This window comes from Cyprinus carpio, chromosome B2, assembly GCF_018340385.1.
Source record: "Cyprinus carpio isolate SPL01 chromosome B2, ASM1834038v1, whole genome shotgun sequence".
NCBI classification, from domain to species: domain Eukaryota; kingdom Metazoa; phylum Chordata; class Actinopteri; order Cypriniformes; family Cyprinidae; genus Cyprinus; species Cyprinus carpio.
Window position 1 is genome coordinate 16588240 of NC_056598.1, and position 11313 is coordinate 16599552.

At 34.5% G+C, this 11313-nt stretch overlaps 1 protein-coding gene across 2 annotated transcripts in view; it reads left to right on the forward strand.

Annotated features, from left to right (window-relative positions):
* Positions 1-2939, forward strand: part of cdh12a (cadherin 12, type 2a (N-cadherin 2)) — a 50206-nt gene extending 47267 nt beyond the window's left edge. For both annotated transcript variants that reach the window (XM_042718348.1, XM_042718349.1), the window contains one exon: positions 1356-2939. In XM_042718348.1, the coding sequence (XP_042574282.1) occupies positions 1356-1885 (530 nt within the window). In that variant the 3' untranslated portion in view covers positions 1886-2939. The remainder of the gene's footprint in view (positions 1-1355) is intronic.
* The last annotated feature ends 8374 nt before the right edge of the window (positions 2940-11313 follow it).

Sequence of the window (11313 nt, forward strand, 5' to 3'; positions counted from 1 at the left end):
AACTTTCGATCAATTTAATACATTCTTGCTGAACAAATGTATTAATTTCTTTATTAACTTCAAACTTGAACATTAGTTTAGATTTTATTGGTTACTTTTGTCCCAGGCCCAGACTTTCAATCATAAAATATTAAAATCCATCATACAAACATGAATTACATGTTTAAAACTAGGATAATATAAATAAAAATCATAAACCATTTTTACAATCATTGTGTAAAAAAATTATTTCAACCTTTCACAGAAAATATTTGAATTGTACTTCATTTTCAGTTAAGCTATCGTGCAAAACATGAAAATACAATTTATATATTGTATTTGGGAAGGAGTAAGTCTCATTACAGAATGCTATTAAAAAGCATATCATTTGAGAGAAAATGTTCATGACTTTCAGAAGAAAATTACTTATATAAACACACTGCTGGACAAATTAATTAAAATAGTGGGTCTGAAATGTATGTTTTCAGAGTTTATAAAGCCAAAGTGCCCATAGTTACAGAAACACCCATTTAATATAAAGTACACATAAAGCATAGACAATGAAATCATCTTTATAATAATTATTTAAAAACTATATGTGAAAAAAAAGAGCTGTAATGGGACAAAAGTACTGAGGAATGCCTGTAAGGTAGAATTGCAATAAAAGCTCTGTATTGCAATAAGTACTATAGGTAAGTGATTTCTGTAGCAGAGAGTGACAGTGCAGTGAAGTGGTGTGCTTTGACTTCATATTTTCATTTGGCAGCGTTACAGAAAAGAGTGATCCCTTTATACGGCAACCACTTGGGGGAGCTGATGCAGAAATAATGATTCGAATGTGATAAATATTATATTCTAAAAGACTAGAAAATAACAATAGGAGAAAAACTTCCCGTAATAATGCAGGTTGCAGGTTGATTCAGCCAAATTTTCCCCTCTGCTTCTTCAGAAATTTTTAGCTCTAATCTTTCATTTTCACAGCAACGCCTGTGCCTCCCTGTCTCTTTCTCTCTTGCGTCTTTCTTTGAGTGGAGTGGGGCGAGCGAGCGCTGTCTGCCTCTGAGGATGGAGATGAAAGCTCAGAAAGACTACCTCCCCTCCTCTCACACAACCAAGGCACTACGATGGTGACAGACAGCATGTCAAAACTGCATTATGGCTACCCTCGGGCTGCCATTCTCTTTAGTCCCATTTTGAAAACCCACGTCAGAAAAAAAAAAAAGAAAAAAAAAAGAAAAAATTCGGCTAATGGCTCCGGAACATGTGACCACCCCTTTTTTCACTAGTTGTTGTCACTTAAAGGTCCTATACTGTATGTATGTATGTCAATGTGTATTACACCACAAAATAAGTTATGCGCCTCTGGTGTTTTGCAGTGATGGTGGTGCTCTATATGGGCCTGAGAAAACACAAGAAGAAGGACACTCTGATGTCTTCTAAAGAGGACATCCGGGACAATGTGATCCACTACGACGATGAAGGGGGTGGGGAAGAGGACACCCAGGCCTTTGACATAGGAACATTACGCAATCCCAAAGGCATCAAAGAGACAGCGCAGCTGCAAAAAATAAGATCAGAGGATGAGCCCAATCAGGCTAGTGTGTGCATGCCCAATGAGGACAGCGAGGACATCCGAGCTTACATCCATCACTGTCTTCTGGAGAACTCAACACCTCCGTATGACTCTCTGGTCACGTATGCATATGAGGGAGAGGGATCGGTGGCCGCGTCTCTCAGTTCCATTGAGTCCTGGGTGCTTGAGCCCAAGGAGGAATACAGAAATCTCTGTGACTGGGGTCCTCGCTTCAAAACACTGGCTGGGATATTTAAAGAGCATGAGTGTAAGGACACAGAAAAGACGGAAAATGAAGCACACACTGAGGCGCTAAATGACAGACTGGACTGAGAGCATTTCCAAATGCTCACAGTTTATTTATTTCAGGCATGGCACATAAAGGAATAGTTCAATCTAAAATGATAAAATGTCATGTTGTTCCAAACCCGTTTGCCTTACTTTCTTCTGTGCAATAGTTTAGCAATATATGAACCAAATGGCTTTCTGCTGGTCAATGTGTAAAACCATGTGAGCAGTTTGTAGCTGAAATTTGCTGAATAGGGTTAAATATGACCGCACCTTAACACAACCGACATTTTAAAAATGTCTAAAGAGTGTTTTTAGGTATATACAATGAAAATCAATGGGGATGAAATATTGTTTTGGGACCTACTGGCTTTGATATGGACAAAAAGTTTAAAACTTCACTGAACAACCGTAAAAGTCAACACATCTTAACACAATAGAAGACATTTTAAAAATGTCTTGAGTGTTTTTTTGTTTGTTTTTTGTCTATACAGTATATACAATAAAAGTCAATGGGGACAAACTGTTGTTTTGGATCACATTGACTTAAATGTGACTACCTTAACACAAAATTTTGTGTTTTTTGTCTAGATTATATGGACAAAACAGCTGAAACTTCACTGAACAACAGTAAATGTCAACACAAAATAAAATATTTTAAAGTTAAAGATTTAGTCTATGTAGTCTGTACAGTGAAAGTCATTGGGGACAAACTATTGGTTTGGACACTACTGATTTAAATGTGACTGTACCTTAACACAAAATTTAGTGTTTTTTGTCTATATAGTCTATACAATGAAAGTGATTGACTTTGAATATATGAACACAAAAAATTTTTTTCTTCTTCTTCTTCTTCCTGCAGATTAAAGTCAGTCAAACAAGTTTGGCGTAAATGACAGAATTGTCATTTTGGGGTGAATTGTTTCTTTAAATGAAGTTATCGTCTATGGCTAGGGAAAGACACTGACAAGGCTGGCTATGTGCCTTTCCTATACCTCATGCATATTTTAAACTCTTCTGTTTACTATTTAGGAAAAAACGTGCAACTGTAATTTTTTCCGACTGCATTTTAACATCTGTTTTATATACTTCTGCAAGTTTCTTTCATTTAAAGAAAAGTTTTTAAAATAATGCCCTCTTTGATATATAAAGTGCCTCATGAACGGCTTTATTTGTCCTTCAACTGTTGGTATTATTTATACTGTTATTTGTAATGATCCAAGCAAGAAAAGTCTATAACCTCTGTGTCAATGAACCAACCAAGAGGAGAAAAAAATTGCATAAACATCACATTCAAAAAAGTGTTGCCCTGCTAGCAGTTCTTCCAAACATATTTACCAGCACTTAGCAGGAATTCTGCCAGGCCAGTGCCCGGAACTTCACAGTCGGTGCTTTTCACTGATGCCCCATGAACACATCTGTTTGGATCGCCCTCACTGACTGCCCCAGACTGTGCTGCTTGCTTCCATGGTGATTGAGCCCCTCCAGCCCTCCTTACTGTCCTCCGGGCCTCTGCCACTAGTTTGATAGCCACAGGCTCTTTGCGCTTGCTGTCTTCCTGTCTAATTGTTGTGGTGCTCTGACATCACCCTACAGCGATTCATCAGAGCCGTGGCTTTACACTAGAGCAGCTCAGTGATTCTATGTTGGTCATTATAATGTTCATTTTGACCCACGTTTTCTATCTGTCTCCCTGAGAGTAGAGCTAATGAGACCTCTTTGTCAGTTATCAAAAGATAATATGAAAGAATCTCTTATCCATTACATTGTATAAACCTGTGTCTATAAGAAACTCAAATGGAGACTTTCGACAATAAAGTTATGTTTGTGATAAATGCTCTTTGCTCCCTAGGTTCATATGTTATCACCAAGAGTTAGCCCTGTTACACAATGCAAGTGTAAGCATATGTGTGTATATATATAATTTATAGATTTATATTCATTTATATTCATTTTAATTATTTTTTTGTTCATTATAATACAAATGAATTGTATTTTGCAATACTGTTCAAAAAAGTTTGGGGTTGGTAAATTGTATTTATTTTTTTAAAGAAGTCTCTTATGCTGACCATATTTGAAAATAAAGTGAAATACGGTAATATTGTGAAATATTATTAGAATGAAAAAAAATATTTTAATATATTTTTAAATGTAAATTATTCCTGAAAGCTGAATTTTCAGCAGTCATTACTCCAGTTTTCAGTGTCACATGATCCTTCAGAAATCATTCTAATATGCTGGTTTGATGATTAAAAACAGTTGCTGCTTAATATTTTTATCAAAACTGCAAAAAAATTAAATAATAATAATATTATTAATAATAAAAATCCAGTATTTTTGATAAATAGAAAGATCAAAAGAACAGAATTTATTTTAAATTGAAATCTTTTGTAACATTATAAACCTCTTTATTGTCAATTTTGGCCTTGTCAACAGTCATGTGGATTACTTGTGGACTATTGTTGCTTAAAACAAGGAAAAACTATATTATATTGTTTTGTTTTGTCATGTTTTGTATTACTGTATCTTGCATGTTAAAGGGATACTCCATCCCAAAATGAAAATTTTATCATTATTCACTTATCCCCATGTCGTTCCAAACCCGTAAAAGCTTCGTTCATCTTCGGAACACAATTTAAGATACTTTCCTGGACCTTGACACTGTTATTTATTTGGCAGTCTATGGGACAGTCTCAAGCCTACCGGGTTTCATCCAAAATATCTTAAATTGTGTTCTGAAGACGAACAAAGCTTTTATGGGTTTGGAACGACATGGGGGTAAATGATTAATGACAAAATTTGCTTATTGCGGTGGAGTAACACTTTAAAAATGTTTTTTTTTTTTTTTTTTTTTTTTTTTTTTTTTTTTGCTTTACTGAAAAACAAATATTTTTAAATGTTATTTATCTATTTATTTATTTATTTTGTGCAGTGAACACAAGCTTGCAAAAGTTCCTTACTCTATGAGTGTCTTTTAGCAGCAGCAGAGCAGTGTAAAAAGCAGTGCTGAATTTCCAAACAGACACTTGACAGTGTCCTTGCCTGCCAAATGATTTATCCTTCATGAAACTCATAGATGCAGGCATCTTAGACTTCAAAGGGTAGAATTTTTTATTTTTTTATTTTTTTTTTACATGCAGTTGAGGGCCATTGTAGAGACTCAAAAAGAAATCCCTTCTGTTCAATTCCATATCACACCAAAACCACATCAAGCATGTAAACTCCAGCTGAGTCAGGCACTACTTCAAAAAAGAATGCAAAATCAAGCACAACAGCATGTCTGTTCTAAGATGAAATGCTTTCTGCAGGAGAAACACAGGCTGTGTGCAGTCTGAAGAGGTCTTTACTGATTGCTGACCTACACCAGAATACTGGGAAAGACATTCCACGCCTCTCTAATTAGAGGAATCGTTTTATACAGGTTACCCTGCAATGTCAACCTATGAATCACTTTCAAAATTAATACTTAAGCAATGTTCAAAAGCATCTGTTTTACTGAGGTTAATATCTATGGAACTAGAGAGAGAGAGAGAGAGTTCCATAGTTATTAACCTCAATAAAACAGATGCTTTTGATCATTGCTTAAGTATTAATTAGCTTAAGTATTAACTATTGTTTTTCCAAACCCATGTGATTCAAAATTATGAGATAAATACTTGCAATTCAAAAAAAAAAAAAAAAAAAAAAAAAAAAAAAACAGAATCCGGAGGGAAAAAAAAGAAAAAGAAAAAAAACCTTTCCATTTATTTATTTTATTTTTTATTAAATTTTTTTTTTTTTTTTTTTTTTTTTATGATGGGGAAAAAAATGTGGAATCTGGAGTTTGTCTCATAATTCATACATTTTTGATTCCGAATTGCAAGAAAAGAAAAATTGCAGAATTGTGAGATAAGCCACAATTACTTTATTTTTAGTCATTAATTTATTCATTTTTTATTATTAATTATTATTATTATTATTATTATTATTATTATTATTATTATTATTATTCCATGATGGAAACAGGTTTCATATTTATCTAGCCATTTTCATTTTGGGAAACTTTTACTTCACAGTCAAAAGCATCTTAAGTGTGTCTCATGAAAAACATTGTTCCTTGTTATTTCCAACTGAATCAATCGAAACACACTCAGAGATGTGATAAAAGAGTCCACTTTGTGATCAAGTTCTTATGAAATGATTCTTTTCAGTGAAGCTGTTCAATCAGTTCACAAATCACACTGATTGAGTCATTTACAAATCGGACTGATCTGAGTATTCTTGAATGAACAGAATGTTCATTGATCCAGTCCCTAGATTAGTTCACTGAATTGAAAATGAGCAAAGAACCAGAAAGGGATATGATCCCCAGAGCTTGAGTGTACAGGGAAGTTAAATAATGCCTTGAAAAGTAAGTTTAAACAATTCTGAACTTTAGTAATTTAAAGTACTTCTCAAGTGTTTTGACGGTTGCACACACATTTGAATGATCAGTCACTTCAATGATGCTGAAAGTTTAATCTTTAGATGATTTAAGTGTATGACAATTTTGTTAATAAAATAAAACATTTGGTTATTCACATATCATGCATATTTAATGTCTGCATCCACGAATGTTTCGTACCGACTAGTGCTAAATTTGACTTTGTCTTCCATGTGAGAAAGACCATTAAACGGATTTGGATCATCATGAAGGTGAGAAAATAATGACAAAATGACTTCATTTTTGTGTGAACTATTCCTTTAAGTAATATATGTAGGTCATGGTTAATAAAAATGAGAGACATTTGTCTTGCATCACGTGGGTGTTTCGGAGGCTATATTTTCCTTCCCTCCTCCATAACAAGGCCCCAATTCCCTTTTCCGCACTACAAATGCATTGTTTTCTGCAAGCCCTATGAATTCTAAGGAAACGATTCAGTCTCTGCTGAATCACACTCACATTCATTGCTCCAAATATGTCACTAAAAAGTTTCTTTCCCAACCATCCGGGATTCAGAGGTAAGCCTCTCTTCTTGTCGCACTCTCTCTTCTCTCAGAGAAAAAGGCGGTCTGGAAGTGTTCTCAATATGCTGACAAATCTTGAGTCTGCATGAGGAGAGGACAGTTTTAAATATGGTGATAAATGGCTTTTTTATTGTCTGAGGAGAGGCTATCAAACAGAGCTGCTCTGAAAACACAACAACAGTTTGGCATGCATATAAATGTCTTGAGTTGTAAGAAACTTTGATGCAATATGAACGGCTGAAGTTGACACCATCCTTTGTGTGAATGTATTTGCTGCAAATTATAACACAATCAAGGTAGGCTATTTTGACAACTGTGGGTTTGATGGAAGGGTGTTGATTGAGCACAATTCACATCATTGCCACCTTCATCCAAATATTCATATGAGGACATCTTTTAATAGCATCTCATGTGAACCATCTTAATCATGTTCTTGACAAGTGAGCAAAATTTCTTCACCAGTTTAATTGGTAAGACTGTTGATGTCACACTGATCTGCCAGCTCAGATCATCAGACAAATTAATGCAATTCCCAACCAGGAATGGATATTGGGATTCCCGAGGAAGGTTTAGTGTGATTTATTTCTAGAATTAATTTTTCTAAGAATTAATTGTAACTTTAAAATCAAAAGTCTTTATTTATTTATTTATTTATTTATTTATTTATTTTTTTTTTACAAAAATTGTAAGTGTGAGCAGCTCTGTTCAACTGAGGATACTCCTTTCCTCTTCTCAACTAAGTACAGTATGTAACTGAGATACTGGATTTATGATACAAGTTGTTAGAGTTTTAAATTATAACTGGGGTTTATGCACAAACATGTCACAATCAATCAATGAAAAATTGAAGCTATGGTCTATTCACATTGGCTACTTTTGGTCTTCATAAAAATAATTAACTTAAATGGATGAGACACTGCAACTCTAAACGTGTGTTTCTACCCAGATGCTGTCACATTCTACAATCTCTTCATTTGCAGAGAGAAACACACAAAATACACACAATGATGGACAGAAAGGCATCATAGAGGATTCGGAAAAAGATATTGTGTATAACATATTTTACTGGAACTTTTTAACTATCTTCATTACACCTGTTTTCTGTTTCTATTTAGTGATGTACTTGTAATTATTCAAATTCAGTGTCAATTTAATACTTATGTGTTCAGCTAATAATATTCAGCTAATAGGGTTCTATGTAGCACCAAAATGGGTTCTGCTGTTGTTGCAAGCCAAATAACCTTAATCTGTTACTGTTTAGAACCCATCTCTATTCCGTTTAACTTCCATTTTAAGGTCTTTCACTGATGAATTTCTCCATGATTGTCAAAGACTGTCGACTGACAGGCATGATTATTTGTCAGACAAACAAGCTCAGGTTACTCATCAAAGGGAGGAGGAGACATAATGATGATGATGAGTCCATATTTATTGTTGATTGTTTTTATTTTAAAACTGAACAATTGCAATAATAGCCTTTTTAACAATGATGCTTTCCTATTCCCATTGCAATGGTCGGAAACATTTTTGGTTTTGGTACTAATGAACTGGTAAGAGTTGTACGAATGGGCCTTTAGGTGTACATAAGAAAAAAGGTTGAGAAACCCTGCTTTATTATAGTCAGACCATATCATTCCCTCACAGCTCTATTACTGTATTAAATCACTGTACCATGCTGCAACATAAATTGACTCAATAGCAGCAAACAATGCATGTATGCTTCATTGTAACAGAACAAAAGAATCTTTCTTAACCTGACAAAAGGGATCTCTTGTTAGAGTTAAAAAGCACACCATGTTTTATTTATTTATTTATTTGTATTTCTACCATCATACAGTTATGCCTTTTTGTAAGGAAGTGAAAAGCTTTTTCTCTCCTGTTGAGTGAGTGTTATTTCGCTTTATAAAAAGAACCAATCGGAGAGAGCAAATAGGCAGCTTTGTTTCGAAGCCTCTGTTCTTTACTGAAATTAATATTGATTCTTGTATCATAGCGCAACAGTTCCATTTAAGTGATGGAAGCGTAATACTCCATCTCCACCAAGTTGCTGCCAAGCACTATAGTATGTGATTCATACACTCTCACCCCCAGTTAGGATATTGACAATAAAAATGAATTTCTCAGTAATTGGATGGGCGCAGTATTGTCTTCATGCATTTGCTGGAGAAATACACTGCTGCATAACAATACAATTATTTCACATCATTGCAAAATGACAGGTGTGTGTATTCCTGGTAGATTCTTTCAGATAATTGTTGCAATAAAAAAAGTGTGCTATTATACCTGGATTATCACATGTATTGGTCATAAAATTGAATATTAGTCACAATAATACACAAACATAGTCAGCTTAACCAAATAGCCAACAAAAAAAAAAATACGTTTTTATGTAACAATGTAAGTAAATCCTAAGGCTATTGACTTCTTCAACAGCTAAATGGAGTCCGGAGTCAGCTAACCTCGAGTCCACTCAATAAGATTGGAGAATATAGTTCCTTGGCTAGAACAAAAGAGAGCTCAGATTACTTAAGATTAAAGAATCTCTAAATGACTTGATGTTCATCAGTTCAGTGTAAGGCAAATCATCTATACTTGAACAAAGTTCAACACTGCTGCGAGTTTATGTCCTGCCAAGATTACAGCGCAGAGTCACTTAGATTGTCAAAGACATCTTTGTCGATGCTAAAGAATAGTGTTAAAGGAACAAAATCACAGACGAAGCCACTGTGGTTGGATTATTATACAATTATACTTTGTTCTGGACAGATAAAATCAAAGTTGAGTTAAATGGGAAAATACTCAAAATGCTACGCATTGGCTCTGTTTTACTGCCTCATGGCCTGGACAGCTGGATTTCAAGTTTATTGGGACATTTTGCAGGAGAATGTAAGACCATTTGTCCTCCAATTTAAGCTCAACAGAAGTTGAGGTGATGCAACAGGCTCAAATAGTGGTGTAAATCAACAACAGAGCATCTTCAGTACAGGAAATGCACTGTCTGGAGTCTTCAACTAGACTGAGATGCTTTGGCATGACCTCAAGAGAGCGATTTTCACCTGACAAGCCAAGAATACTGCTGAAATGCAACAGCTATGAATGGTGTAAAATTGTTCTAATCCACAATTATAGGAAAGATTCAGTGGAGGTCATAGCTGCCAAACGTGAGTCAACCAGTCCATTAAATCCAAAGGTTCATGTCTTTATTTATTTATTTTTCATTGTATACTGTGAAGGCTGACAATGAATGCTCAATAAAAACATGAAAAAGTATGTATCTATTCAACTTTTTTTTTCTTTTTACGTAAGAGTGGGTGCTGCCTTTTTTAACTTGAATGTGCGAGGGTTTCTGGTGTCATCTGCTTCCAGTTATTTTTAGCTGTACAAAAACAGCTTGATATGCTGCTTGATGTCACAAATTTTTATTTTAGTGTAATATATTTTCATCATGTTCTTTTAGTTATTTACATACAGCCACTGATAAATCACAGGATAATAGCTTGCTTCTAACACTGAAAAATAACATGGATAAATGTGATCAAATTTCATGACTTTGCAGAAATGGCTTCAAATACTTTTTTCTGCAACTCTATACAGTATTGTTATTATTACACATCTTGTGCCAAGTACATTCAAAACAAGTGTTACTCAATTTATTTTAAGCCTCACTGTAAGACTTAAGCCTACAGATTAAAACAATGTGTTGTGTTTTCCCCCAGAGGGCATCAACACACCTAAAAAAATAAAAATGCATGATCAAACAGCAAAAGCACTCCATGAACTGCTGTTCGGCATTTTATATGATGTTAGAAGGGTAAAATGGACCAGTGGACTCATTACCATCACAAAATCAGGCCGTTTTCCTTTAATAGGGAGAAAGTGTTTTGGGAAGCTGGTCACAGCATAAAATTATTCCATGCAATTGACTCTGATTTTCCTTATAAAGAGGGCAGCATGTCTGGCGAGATGCCAGTATGTGCTTAAAGGGGCATTTCACCCAAAAATTAAAATTCTATGATTGTTTACTCAGCCTCACTCTATGAGGCTTGGTTTACTCAGAACACAGACGTTTTTTATGTTGTTGTTGTTTCTTTTTATTTTCCTCTCTCTCCATAAAATTTTGGACTTGACTGACTTTCAAAAAACGCTGAAAGAGTTTGGAACATCATAAGGGTGAATAAATGAAAACAGAATTTTCATTTTTGGGTGAACTATCCCAGGGAGTCAGTCTTTGTCAGTCTTTGACGGGTATGTTTTCTTTGCACACAAAAAGTATTTTCATAGCTTCATAAAATTATAGTTGAAACACATGAGGGTGAGTAAATAATGACAGAATTTTCATTTTTGGGTGAACTATCCCTTGGAGTCAGTCTTTGTCAGTCTTTTTTGTTTTTTTTTTTTGGGTTATGTTTTTTCTTTGCACACAAAAAGTATTTTCATAGCTTCATAAAATTATAGTTGAAACACATGAGGGTGAGTAAATAATGACA